Raw genomic sequence first — 13,754 nt, 5'->3', positions numbered from 1 at the left:
CTGGGATGGAGCACCTCCATGGATGTCCTCTGGGAGGGAAGGTGGACCCCAGAGGAGCTTGACCCCCAGGAGTGGGTGCTGCTCGCTCTCTGAGCATCTCTCCAGGCAGATTTCCACAGATTTGTTCCATTTCACCCCACGCAATTCCAACACCCACGGAAAGGAAATCGCATGGCAGCAGTGGAGAGGGGAATCAGCAAAACCAGTAGGTCTGGATCCTCCAGAGCACCCTTCAGCAGGAGTTCACTTCTCAGCCTGGGAAAGTGTTTGGGGAGGAAAACTTAAATAATCCTGCCTGGCTTTCCTGCCTTTTGCTCTCTGCCAGCCCGTGGTGTGGCAGGGGAGCAGCAGGTGGGGGTAAAGCTGTGCTCAAGCTCCTACTCTGCTGTCAAGGGTAAGCAAGGCCATTGATAAATCAAGAAGGTTTCAGGAACAGGCTGTATTCCATGCCACTCCTAAAATACAGCCTTTTCCTGGTATCTGGACATAAAATGTGTCTTTGACCCTGCTTCCTCGCAGACCTGTTGGTCTCCAAGTAATCCAGACGGGACTCAATTTAGAAAATATACTGGGGGAGAAAAAGGATATTTTGGGGATTGCATTCCGCTTTCCTCACCTAAAAATAAAATTTTCTGCTCCTTTTTCCCGCTGCCACTCATGCATATTTTATATATTCATTAGAGCAAAGACTTTGAAACACAAATAAATCTTGTTTTGCTCATCCAGAGCTGACACAGTGAGTTGTGAACACCTTCCCCAGAAGGTGCTGGTCATTTAGCCGTGACCAGCCTGCTCCAGCTCCAGCAGCTGCCGTGGGGTGGGTGCATCCCACAGCATCCCAAGCCACTCCATCTGTGGGAATGCAGCAGATTGTACCCCCAGAAGGTCTGTCCTTGTGGAAAGCAAGACCAAAATCACTATTCCTTGCTTTTGCAGGCCTGTATTTTTACCTGGGGGGCCATTCTAAAGTGCAATAGGTTTTTATTCCTCTACTCTTGTAATGGTTTGACACTGGCAGTCACAAAAGCCACTCACTTACCTTCCCCTGCCACAGCTGGGCAGAGAAGAGAAAAATAAAATCAACAAAGGGTTCATGAGTTAAGGACTGGGAGAAAACACTCCGAGGGCAGGTACAAAGTCAGTTTATTATTAAGAAAATCACAGGAGGATAATGAGAGGTAAAATAAGCCCTTAAAAAACACCTTTTCTTCCCTCCTTCCCACTGACAGTGCAGGAACAGGGTGGGGGGGTTGGGTCAGTTCATCACTGGAGGTTTTCTTCTTCTTGGCTCAGGGAGAGGAGTGCTCTGGAATGCACAGGGAAGGATGTGAGCTGTGGCTGCAAAGTCCCAGCAGGAACAGGAAAGGTGGCCCTCAGGAATTATCCATGGGGACCTTTATTTCAGGTGTGCTTCCCAGGTCAGCTTGGCGTGTCAGGAAAAGTAAGAAGGCGTAATGTTTCCCACTGCCAAAGGTTTTGGGAGAGGTGCTGAGGAATGCTGATGGAGGGCTGTTAGCTAGAGCAGGCTGGGAGTCAGGGTTGAGCAGGGGACTGCAAACAGCCCCTGCCCTGCGGCTCTGGAGGGGCAAATGGCAGCACACCAGGTCTGCAGAGGTGTGTCCAATGCCACATTTCCATAAACACTTCATTTATTGATTAAACTTTCTGTTTTCCAGGCAACCGACAACGACGTGGGCACATTTGGGAAAGTCAGTTATTTCTTCAGCGATGACCCTGACCGGTGAGTGGGGCTGACTAGCAGGAGTTTGACCCCCCAAAATCCTCTTCTAACCCCACTGGGCAGTCACAGGGCAATTAAAGGCACTGGTTATGTCCTACCTGTGAGATGCCCCATGACCCCCAGTCTGTGCTGTCTCCCAGGGGTGTGAGCTGAGCACATGGCTGATGCTCAGCATGTTCGATTGCTTTGCCAAGGTGGGACCTGCAGGCACCACCAGCGCTGCTGGAGACCAGTCAATGGTTTCACAGCAAATTGTCACACCTGTGGTGGAAAGTTGGGGAGCATGCATGGGCTGCCCAGCAGAACAGATCTGGGGGGCTCTGCACCCATTTTCTCTGCCTGTGGAGCAGCACTGAGGGTTGCTCACTGCTCAGCTGTGCGCAGCTCTTGGAGGTGCTCCGGCCCCTAACATCCCGCAGGAAAAAGCCATGAACTTCACGCTGTCAGGCTGGCTGCCTCCTCATCTCCAGTGTGTGGCCACTGAGGCTTTTTCCCCTTCCTTTGCTGTCCCCTCAGCTTCTCCCTGGACAAGGACACGGGTGTGATCATCCTGACAGCTCGGCTGGACTTCGAGACCACGCAGCGCTACACCCTGACCGTCATCGCCCGCGACGGCGGCGGGGAGGAGACCACGGGGCGCGTCAGGATCAACGTCCTGGACGTCAATGACAACGTCCCCACCTTCCAGAAGGAGGCCTACCTGGGGGCCCTGCGGGAGAACGAGCCCTCCGTCACCCAGGTGGTCCGGCTCCGGGTGAGGGACGGCCGTGGCTCCTCCGCTTGGGGCGGGCAGGAGGGAGACGGGAGTGGGTTGGAATCACAGGATGGTTTGGGTTGCAAGGCAGCTTGGAGCTCAGACAGTTCCACCCCCCTGCCATGGGCAGGAACACCTTCCACTGGACCAGGTTGCTCCAAACCCCATTCAGCCTGGCCTTGAACACTTACAGGGATGGCGCAGCCACAGCTTCTGTGGGCAACCTGTGCCAGGGCCTCACCACCCTCACAGGGGGGAATTTTTACCTGATATCTAATCTAAACCTCCCTCTGTCAGTTTAAAATGATCAGTGCCTGTGACAGGTTTAACAGACGCCTTCCAAAGCAGGTCCCAACAACCAGTTTCCTTCTTGCATGAGAGAAGCAGCTGAGAGGAGGCTGGTTTACAGATCCCCTCAGGATCCCCACAGCTCCCTCCATCACTTTTCCATCTCCTTGGGCTCAGCCTGCACCTCCCATCCCCTCAGCTCTCCCTGGCACAGCTCCCATGCCCATGTCTTCCCTCTGCTCACATCCTAGGCATCTGATGAGGACTCCCCTCCAAACAACCAGATCTCCTACAGCATCGTGCACGCGTCTGCCTTCCGCGAGTACTTCGACATCCGGGTGTCAGAAGGGTACGGAGGTAGGTGCCGGTCCCTGGGGCACCCCCTGCCTGCCACATCCCGCTGCCCTGACCCCCCCACTGTGCATCCTTCCAGTGATCAGCGTGAACCACCCCCTGGACTACGAGCAGCTGGCCAACGGGGTCATCTACCTGACGGTGATGGCCAAGGACGCCGGCAACCCGCCGCTCAACAGCACCGTCCCCGTCACCATCGAGGTGTTTGTAAGTACAGCGCCGGGCGTTCCCCTCGTGCTCTCCCTGCAACTGCTCCGTAGCAGGGCTATCAAGCCATCAATTAACTCAACAAGACCGCCCCGCCCCGTGGAGGATGCGTGGGTTCCTGTGACACGGGGGTGAGGAGTGGTGTGGAAATCCCTCTGGAGGAGGGGAGACTGAAAGCACCGTAGCGTTCCCCGGGAAGATCAGATCAGTGCGTGGCTTTGAGGCGCATTGTGGTTTGAGGGTGTCTGCAGGGAGGTGTCAGCCACGGAGACAGTTTGGCTGATAACGTGTCAGTCTCGCAGCTGTGGGATCTCTGCCAGGCTGGCAGCAGCGTCACTCTGGGGAGGTGAAGGAGATAAAGCCAGCGATGCTGTAAGATGGGAATGAAGTCCCATGAGAATCTCTCCTTCAGATCCCTCACCGTGCTCGAGAGAGGGGGAACGAGGCAGTGCCCAGGGAGTTAGCGATGGTTAAATACATCCTTCCCACACTGGGCTTTCGACAGCATAAACAGCTCATTTTCAAGACCACACTTCAGTGGGTCATCTCCCCGGGTGGGGTCTGTACGCCGGCAGGGTTTAAGTAGCTGTCACTTTTCCTGCTCTCCACCAAAGGGGATTTCTCTCAGCTGGAAAAAGAAAAGAAATAAAAGCCAAAAACTAGGAAGAAAATGAGGGGGAAGCGTTTTGTGACGGCACTTGAGGAACAAGAGCTGCGAGAAGGCAGAACCAGAGCGAGTGGGGAGGGAGGCGATTTTTTTTTTTCCATCCTTTGGTTGTTGGTTTTTAATAAAGAAGTCAAACTCGCCTTGTAGATTTCCCATTAGGGGACAATACGCTTTTGTAGAGGAGCCGCCGAGTCAGAACTAATAGCGCGCGCGGCGCCAGGATCCCAGGAAATAGCACTGCTAATAAGTTTCTGCCTCACTCCCTGCCACTGATGCCCCGCTCAGGGCCACGAGCTGGCAGCTCACAGCGTGCCTGTGCCTGCAGGAGAGGGGTTGAGTGCCTGGCGTGAGCATCAGCCACTCTCAGCATCCTTGGAGATGGCCTGGAGGGATAGGACAAGGGGGATCAGCTTCAGACTGGAGGAGAGGAGAGGTTTAGGTTGGATATTGGGAGGAAATTCTTCCCTGTGAGAGTGGGGAGGCGCTGGCACAGAGGAGCTGTGGCTGCCCCTGGGTCCCTGGCAGTGCTCAAGGCCAGGTTGGGATGGGGCTGGGAGTGACCCGGGACAGTGGAAGGTGTCCCTGCCCGTGGCAGGGGGTGGGAACTGTCTCAGCTTTGGTGTCCCAACCCATTCTCAGATTCTATGGTGCAGTGGCTGTCTGAGAGTGAGGTAGTAGGGAGGAAGGCTCAGGAGAACATAGGAAGCTGGTTTGGGCTGCTCAGGTGGATACTGTCCTCTGTGGGAGTGGAAGAGTGCCGGGTTCTGTCTGGTGTCGCTGCAGGTGCCTTGGGGAGCTTTGCAGCTCCTGTGGCTGATGTGGGAAATGCCCTTCTCAGGCAGAAGGCAGGTGCAGGCCAGCTCAGGCCAGATGGAGAGCCAGCCAGAAGCAAACCCTGCCTCCTTGGGACTCGGCTTGGTGGGCCATGGCCTGGCTGAGCATGGCCTGACGATCTCAGGAACATTAATGACACCACACAGCATCTGCTCTGGCTCGTGTCCACCCAGCTGGAGCCCCAGCTCAGCCCCATCCAGCTGCCCAGACCTCCTGGATGAGCTCCACGGACCCCTGGAAGGAGGAGGAGGAGGGATGGGGAGGACATCACCAGGACAGGCAGCAAGTTCCTCTTTACCCTCAGAGGAGGCACCAGCTGAGTGACTCAAAGGCTGATTAAAGACCACCTGCTTATAGAAACTAAAGCAGGGGCCGGCAATTTAATTGCAGCACGATGGGCATCGTTGGCACGTGAAGCTGCTTCAAATCTCAGGTTGGGTGGCAGCAGGAGCAGCTGAGCCTGCAGGTCCATCCATGGTCTCCAGGTAGAAAGCATCTCCAGGGCAGCCCCAGGGAAATTGAGAGGTCCATAATGGTGTTTAAATGTCCTGGCAGCTCCTTCCTCCCCTCCATAGGCAGTTGGGTTTGGTTCATTTCAGGCAGATTCTTAACCATGTTTAACCAGCATTTTAAGCCCCCCTGAGGGAGCTCTAAACCAGTCCAAAATCTGTTTTGAGGTATGTTGCAAGCAACTTCTCCTGCCTGGTTTCTCCAGGATGGCTGTAGTCCCTGGCAAGCACAGACTCGGAGGGAGCACATCGGGATGCACACCAGCTTCCCCCCCAAAAAATGCTATGGCTGCCCTCTGTGCAAGCACCCACAACATTCCTCCTCTGGAAGGAAGGCATCCAAAGCTCAGCAGCTCCCCTGGCCAGTCCAGTTTGCCTCATGACCTTGTGGCCGGGACGACCTGGAACACTGAGCCAGCCCTGTGCTGCTCAGGGATGTGCACGATGCTTCATGTGGTGCTTCGTGTGGTGCCTGAGGCTTCCCAGGCTTGTGGAAGAGTCAGGAGCAGCTCAGAAGATGCTCCTCTCTCAGTGGTGGTGGTTCCTCAGCCCTGTGCTGGCTGATGAGGTGATGGGGTGGTCAGTACCATCCCCACTGCAGGGTCAGCAGAGTCACTCACCTCAGCAATCATCTCACCTCAGCCTCCACAGTGAAACCCTGTGCTCTGCCCCCCATCCCCTCCTGGCATCCTAAACTGGTCACACCTTGAGATGCAGCCACCCAGGAGCATCCCCATGCCAGACTCTGGCAGCTGCTTGACCATTTTGCCTTTTTCCCAACCAGCCTCTCAACCTTCTCTTTGCTTCAGGATGAAAACGACAATCCCCCCACGTTCAGCAAGCCCTCCTACGTGATAACTGTCATGGAGGACATTATGGCAGGTACAGGGCACACCCCTGCTGCTTCTCTGGGCTCCCAGGAATGGGGTGGGGGATCCCTTTCGGGGAGGTAAAGTCTCATAGCTGTGGGGTCTGGGGGTTTGGCCGCTTTGTGCATGTGCAGGAGAAGGGACCCCTTGTCCGGGTGACCTGCAGGAGCAGGGTGGGGGCAGTTCTGGCTCATGCCAGTCCTCCTTTCTGCCTCCCCCAAGGAGCTACAGTGCTGTTTCTGAATGCCACGGACCTGGACCGGTCCAGGGAGTACGGGCAGGAGTCAATCATCTACTCCCTGGAGGGCTCCTCACATTTTCGGATCAACGCTCGCTCAGGTGAGCCTGTGGTTCTGCCCTTTCCCTTCCAGTTCCCTCTTTCATCCCCTCCCTTCCCTCCTCTCCCCCAGTCAGCCTGCTCAGGAGTCCCACAGTTTGAGGGATTCACCAGATTTCAGGCACCACCACTTGCTCAGGAACATTCAGGAACACATAATCTTGAGAATGATTATATACAGGTGCTTTTATTGAAGAGCTCTGGGTGTCAGGGGTACAAACCCAAATCTGACTCTGACCATACAGTCGAGATGAACATGTTTTTATATTCTATCATTTTATATAACTTTCATGTTAATTATTAAACTTTTATTGTTCTATTGTATACATAGATTTCAGCTAAGCAAAGCCCCCCTTAAATTTCCAGCATGGTTTCTCATGATTCTTCTTATGGTTATATAATAATTATATTTAATTACTAAACAATCATCGCATCTAACAATTATATCATTTATCACACTGCTTACACAGGTGCAGTTGATCTGGGAAAACACAGAGCCTAACATTTTTAGATTCTATCTTTAACATTTTCCAGGGCTCCCCTATCACAGTCAGCCTGAGAGCTTCCGCAGAGGCATCCGTGGAAACTCAGCTCCTCAGCCTAGGAAGGGCTTGGCTGTGAAGCCTCCTGCTACTTCAGGAGCTGCCAAGTTCCATCTGTTTGGATCCAAAAACAGGGCCCATTCGTGGACTGTCCTGACCTTGGTTTTAACTGTTTCTTGTCAGGAGAAATCACCACAACATCTTTGCTGGACCGGGAGGCCAAATCCGAGTACATCCTCATTGTCCGGGCAGTGGATGGAGGCGTGGGGCACCACCAGAAGACAGGCATTGCTATGGTGAGTGGGGGAAGAATTCCCACCTCCTTGAGCCACTGGTGCCCACCTGGGGCTGTGGAGAGCTGCAGTGGTTTATTTTTGCTGTCTGAAGAGCACACAATGGTTCCTGCCCTCTGCACCACCCAAAATGACTGTCCAAGTGGTGCAGACCTTGAAATCAGCTTGCTTTCCTGGAAAACCACTCACACAGGAGGCACTTGACTTCCCAGAGCCTGTGGATGTGGTAATGAGTCCAATTTCACCTGCAGAACGCTCCCTTTGTTCGGCTCCCTTTGTTCCTCTCTGAGAAGGGGCTTGCTCGGAGAGCCTGCAGGTACACGTGATTATTCCTCAGTCTGTTCTCATGGGTCAAGGGTTTCCAGCCACTCTGGAATGCCTGTGCTGCTGGGAAGGTTCTGGTGGAGCTGCCTTGTGCTTTGCCTTGCCCCTCTCAGGCCTCAGGGAACCCCATTGTGGGCAAAGCCAACAAGAAATGCCAGGAGATCAAAAGCCAAGGATCCATCCTTGATGGCCTTGATGATCTTAAAGGTCTTTTCCAACCTTAGCTATTCCATGGTTCTCTCTCTCACTGCTCATGGCATCGCATTTCTTTGGATGCTCCTGCCCCTGGGATGCTCGGTTGGGTTGCAGGAGAAATGCCCCACACAACGCAGGGCGAGGCAGAAAAATTTGTGGTTGTGCTGAGGAACAGCCCTAAAAGAATTGTCCATCAGGAGGTCTGTGGTAGCAGGCTGGAAGCTCCCCTGTGGAACCTTCCAGAGACATGTGATGGCCTTGGCTGGGCACCAGCACGGACTGTGGAGGGCTGAGATCTCCTCTGGGGCTCCAGATGGGATTGTGTTCTCCTAATAGCCCTGTTGAAAGGCAAAACAAGGGGGGAAAAGGTGATCCCTAAAAAGTTAAAGAATATTAAAACTCAGTGAGACTAGGGCAGAAGAGTAAGTTTGTCTGCTGGGGTATACACCTGGCACTCAAAATAATAATTTCTGATCAGGAATAAAGGTCCATTCAGGATCCTTGCAATATCCCCAGGTGATGTAAAGCACATGAGCTGCTCAGAGTAGGAGTGGCTCAGCAACCTTCCCCGTGGTGCCTTGGCTTGTCCCTGGAGGCTGTGGTGTCCAGAGTGGCCTCTTCTACCACGGGGTGGCACCAGCAGCTCAGCCTGGTGTGACAGTGGGACACGGAGGATCCCAGGAAAAGCTCCACCAGGACCTGCCGGGGGCTGCCCTGGAGCTGCAGCCCTTTCCCTCAGACACCTGGGGAGAAATGGGTGCTGTGGGGAGGGGACAGGCTCCCGGGCAGCGAGATGCATCCCACAGGCTGGCTGCTGTCACTGGGATGCCGTTTGACACAAGGAAAACGAAGGCAGGCAGCACTTCAGGGCAGCATCCTCGCCCCTGCTCTTGTCTTTGTACCGTACCCCCGCCTGATTTCCCATTTATTCTTGGGTTTTTTCCGTTGCTTTTTACCAGCCACTGGCATTTTTCCTTCCTTTCCTGCCACTGCATCCTCTCCCCCACTGATTTTCATCCCCTTTCCAGGGAAGGAGCTGTTTGAAGACACACCTTGTGCCCTGTGGTTGTTCTTAACCAACACAAACAAATCCCAGTTCAGCTATGCCCGAGGAGCCTTGGCTGCAAAGTTGCAGGATGTTGATTTTTCTGCAGGTTTTCCCTCCAGAGGGTGAACACAGCATCACAAAACCATAGAATAACTGAGGTTGAAAAAGGTCTCTAAGAGGATCGGGTCCAGTGCTGCACCAATGTCCCCAAGTGTTAAATCCCCTGAGGGATGGTGACTCTGCCACAGCCCGAAACACATGTTGGGGACATCCAGGGGACATGCCAGGCCTCAGGAACCCGTGCCTCCTGCAGCAGCTCTGCTTCCCTGCTCTCCCACAGGTGAACATCACGCTGCTGGACATCAATGACAACTACCCCACCTGGAAGGACGAGCCATACTTCATCAACCTGGTGGAAATGACCCCCCCCAACTCGGATGTCACCACGGTAGGTGTGGGGCAGGCTGGAGCAGGGGGTCACCTCCAAACGGGTGTCACCTGTGTCACCTTCAGTCCAGTGCCATCCTGCAGAATTCCATTTAAATCTGAGCCTCCCTGCTGCTGGCCATCCCCTGTGTTTCCTTCTCTTTCCCTGGGATATTTTTTTTTTTTCCCCCTCTCCAAATTGTGTGGATTTTGGCCAAATCCTCCTTTTCTTAGCCTCGCCTGCGACCTCCTTCAAGGACCTCTCTGAGAGACTTTGATTTACAGCCTTTCAAGTCCCTCTGGTGAAATAAAAGAGGAGAAGAGGGGGAGGCTTCTATTCCATCACGCCGAGAGAAAAATGACGGGAACAAAATGGAAAATAAATGAGGGAAAAGTGAAGAGAATCCACAAAATCATATCAGGAGGAAGGCTGCAAAAAGGGAAAAAAAAAAAAAAAAACCAAAAAAAAGAAAAGGATTTTTTTTTTGAAGGGGGAGAAGGGTCTGGCAGTGCTGCCCGAGCCAGAGCACAGTGGTTTTCTCTCCTTCAGCCCTGCTGCTCAGCGCCAGCTTGAAGTCATCTTGCCTTTGACAACCCAATTAGTTGCTGGGAAAATAATTATTTTGTCACCGATCCGATGTAAATTCAGCTGCGGGACGAGCAGCGGGAGCTGGGGAAGTTATGAGGGCAGTGAAATTGGGGTGTTTTTTAATGTAAATGTCCCCTGTAATTAAAAAGGTCACAGGGAGAGCAATAAAGCACAGAAAATCTGGCGTGGTGGAGAACTCCACCAAGGAATTATTCCCAGCATTCCTGATGTGGCAGCACTAGTTCCTCAGCGTGCCTCTTTGTCCCATTTATTTTATTTTTCCAAATGGTCCTCGGTTTTTTTAGCTGGTTTTATTCCAAAGGAGGAAAAATCCAGTTTGATTGCTGCACGTTTGTGTCTTGTCACGCCATTACCTCCTGCGCTCACAGGCCAATTTTGGGGAGATTTAACACCACAGCAGAGGTCTCGAGGGTGCAAAATCCCTGCAAATGTCACGAAAACACAGAGCTGGATGGAGGAAGAGCTCCTTTGTGCTGCTGGAGCAGGGAGGCCAAGCTCGACAGCAGCAAATCCCCACAGGGGCTCCCCAGGGCAGTGAATTCCCGGCGCTCCCCTGTAATTCTGTGCTGCTCCCCCACGGCAGGTGGTGGCTGTGGACCCGGACCTGGGGGAGAATGGCACGGTGGTGTACAGCATCAGGCCCCCCAACAAGTTCTACAGCATCAACAGCACCACGGGCAAGATCCGCACCTCGGGCGTGCTGCTGGACCGCGAGAACCCCAACGCCCAGGAGGCCCAGCTCATGCGCAGGATCGTGGTGTCTGTCACTGACTGTAAGCCCCCATCCCACCCTGGTTGTTTTCACTGCACCTTCCCCAGCATGATTTTGCCTTTGTGGCAAAGTGCCTTCTGTTTTCTTGTCTCCTGTTTCGAGCGGGAGTGTTTCCGAGGTGAGGAAAAAATGGGAGCGGCTTTAAACCTGCTGCTAAAACAAGCTGGGAATGTGAGGGCAGTCATTCATGTAGCAGCCCTGAGAGCGAGCCTGAGAGGCAGGAAATCTCCCTCCCCCTCAGCCCTGCTCCACTGGCATCCCAGAAAATCAATTGAGCAGGTGAGGGAAACAGAGCTGATGGGTTTTTCTCCGGAAATATTGCCGTAGGGAAACTTTCCGTAGGAAAAAATATAGATATACAAAGATAATTCTTTCTTTTCAGGACAAAGGGGAATGGTTTTAAACCAAAAGAGGAGAGGTGGAGATTAGATGTTGGGAGGAAATTCTTTACTAAGAAGGTGGTGGAACAGGTTGCCCAGAGAAGCTGTGTCTGCTCTAACCCTGAAAGTGTCCCAGGAAAGATTGGAAGGGGCTTGGAGCAACCTGGGATAGTGGAAGGTGTCCCTGCCCGTGGCAGAGGGCTGGAATTCGATTATCTGTAAGGTCCCTTCCAACCCAAACCATTCTATAACTCTAATTGTCCATTGGTGGCAGATCACCCACGACAAATCAGGGCCATCCCCCCTTCCTGCCCTGCTGTCTGCAGAGCGGGTGAGGGCTCCTTTTTAGGGGAAAGGGGTGGAAGCAGCTCAAGCATTAACCTTGAGACCCCATTCCTGGCCTCTGCAGGTGGGAGGCCACCCCTGAGAGCCACCAGCAGTGCCACAGTTTTTGTCAACCTGCTGGACCTGAACGACAATGATCCCACCTTCCAAAACCTGCCCTCTGTTGCTGAGATCGCCGAGGGGCTCCCCGCGGGCTCCTCTGTCTTCCAGGTGAGCGTGTCCCCCTGCTGCCATTCCTCACACTGGGAGCTGCTCCCATGGCTTCTGCAAAGCGAGATAGCAATGCATCCTCTCCCTCCTCTGCATCTTCCCCATCCTCTCCATCTCCTTCTCTTTGCCATCTTCTAGCAGTGGAACAGGGGGGATGCAGAAGGGGTTGTGCGTCTTTAGTCCATGGGCTCCCTCCGGGTAGGGAGGATCCTCCAAGGCCATTTCATCCCTGCATCCCCAGGGCCAAAGGCACTCGGGATTTCTGTACCATGGCTTCCATGGCCAGGAGATGATGATCAGGGTGCTCTCCTGTAGGAATGTGCCCCCTGTGGATGGAGTGACAAAAGGAAATAAGCCCAGAAGTTTCTCTCCTCGATTAGGTAAAAAGACACCTCATAGGACCTGGGGGACTTCACCTCAAACTTAAGGATAGCCAGCTGGACAGGAGCCAAAAAGTCCCACCTAAGCAATTTACTAGAAAAAGAAGAGAACAAAGAAACTAATGGCTTTTGTGAGGTGTTTTACCAAGGGCAAGAAGGCCTCTTGCACCTAAATCGGTTTTTCTCTGTAAGGAGTTCGTTATTTTGCCTTTTATTAAAACCTTTTTGTTTCCAACACCGCCACGAAAGCCTGATTTGATTTTATTCCTTCTAAGGCAGCTGAGCCACCATAAGACCTCCAAGAGCTTATGAGACCTGGCTCAAACAAGCTCCTGTTTCCCTCTCCCCACCAGGTGGTGGCCATTGACCTGGACGAGGGCCCCAACGGGCAGGTGTCGTACCGCATGCAGGTGGGCATGCCCCGCATGGATTTCCTCATCAACAGCACCAGCGGGCTGGTCACCTCCACAGCCGTGCTGGACAGGGAGAGGATCCCCGAGTACCTCCTCAGGGTGGTGGCCAGCGACGCCGGCGCGCCCGCCAAGAGCTCCACCAGCACCCTCACTGTCAAAGGTGGGTGCAGCGAGACCCCGCAGCGGTGACAAACCTCCCTGGAGGAAATGCAGGTTCTGTAGGAGACTCAGAGCCCAGGTGTCTTGGTTTGGAGAGACAGGTGCCTGATAAAGGAGACAGGAGCCTCCCCTGAGATGGAGAATGCAAACCCTCCCCACCCCTCCCAATTGCAATGAATTTTAAATAAGGGGCTCTCAGGCAAAAATATGGGAGCAGGAAATAACAGTTCTTTAATAGGGAAGGGAAAAAAAATAAAAGGATAAAATACACCAGAACAACACTGTCAGAGTCAGAACTCAACCTGACACCCTGTGGGTCAGGGTGTTGGCAGCAGTCCAGTTGGAAAAGGGGCTGCAGTCCTCCTGCAGTGTCAGGGGTGGTTCTGTTGGAGCAGGGCATTCCTGTAGGAAAGGGGTGAATTCTTCCTCCGCAGATCATGGAAGTAGCAGCAGCTGCTGTTCCTCTGGGGAGTCCAGTGGAGATGAGCTGTGCTGGTGTGTCAGAATCTCCAGACTATATCTGGGTAGGAATGCTTGGCTCCTCCCTCTGGGCGGAGCATCTCACAATGGGATGTTATAGCTCTTATCAGCCGTGTGGTGACATTCAATAGCCCCTTATCAGATGTTCCCTGCTGAGGGACCTTGATCATGATCACTCAGGAAGAGAGATAAGGAGCATTGCCCACTTGACACCAGACAACTGCCACACAGATGGCAATAGAGCACATCTTGCCTTGCAATCTGGAACACCATGGTGGTGACAAACCTCACTGGAGGAAATGCAGGTTCAGTAGGAGACTCACTGAGGCCTGTGTGAAACACGCCAATCACTTGGGTTTGTTGGGGTTTTTTTTAATTCTAAAAGTTTAATGATAATATAAAATGGTTATAAAAATAGCAATATAATTGGAGTAATAATAATAAGGACAATTAGGATTAGGACAATATAAGACAATAGAAAAAAAGAGTTACAGACAGTCCAGGTACTTTTTCCTCCTGAAAAAGGCCCCACGTTAACAGAGGATTAACCCTTAAAAACAATAGCCCGTTGAATATTCATACATCTCATCCATGATGCATAAATTCCATTCACACAC

At 52.9% G+C, this 13,754-nt stretch overlaps 1 protein-coding gene across 2 annotated transcripts in view; it reads left to right on the top strand.

The window, feature by feature from the left end:
* Positions 1-13,754, top strand: part of CDH23 (cadherin related 23) — a gene marked incomplete at its 5' end in the record, with an annotated part of 186,514 nt that overhangs the window by 119,157 nt on the left and 53,603 nt on the right. For both annotated transcript variants that reach the window (XM_084210353.1, XM_084210354.1), the window contains 11 exons: positions 1,677-1,741; positions 2,258-2,495; positions 3,035-3,140; positions 3,217-3,344; positions 6,164-6,236; positions 6,446-6,562; positions 7,286-7,398; positions 9,303-9,410; positions 10,582-10,771; positions 11,560-11,705; positions 12,439-12,658. In XM_084210353.1, the coding sequence (XP_084066479.1) occupies positions 1,677-1,741; positions 2,258-2,495; positions 3,035-3,140; positions 3,217-3,344; positions 6,164-6,236; positions 6,446-6,562; positions 7,286-7,398; positions 9,303-9,410; positions 10,582-10,771; positions 11,560-11,705; positions 12,439-12,658 (1,504 nt within the window). The remainder of the gene's footprint in view (positions 1-1,676; positions 1,742-2,257; positions 2,496-3,034; positions 3,141-3,216; positions 3,345-6,163; positions 6,237-6,445; positions 6,563-7,285; positions 7,399-9,302; positions 9,411-10,581; positions 10,772-11,559; positions 11,706-12,438; positions 12,659-13,754) is intronic.

This window comes from Fringilla coelebs (genome assembly GCF_963513975.1).
Source record: "Fringilla coelebs genome assembly, chromosome: 8".
Lineage (NCBI taxonomy): Eukaryota > Metazoa > Chordata > Aves > Passeriformes > Fringillidae > Fringilla > Fringilla coelebs.
This window is presented reverse-complemented; position numbering and strand designations above follow the sequence as displayed.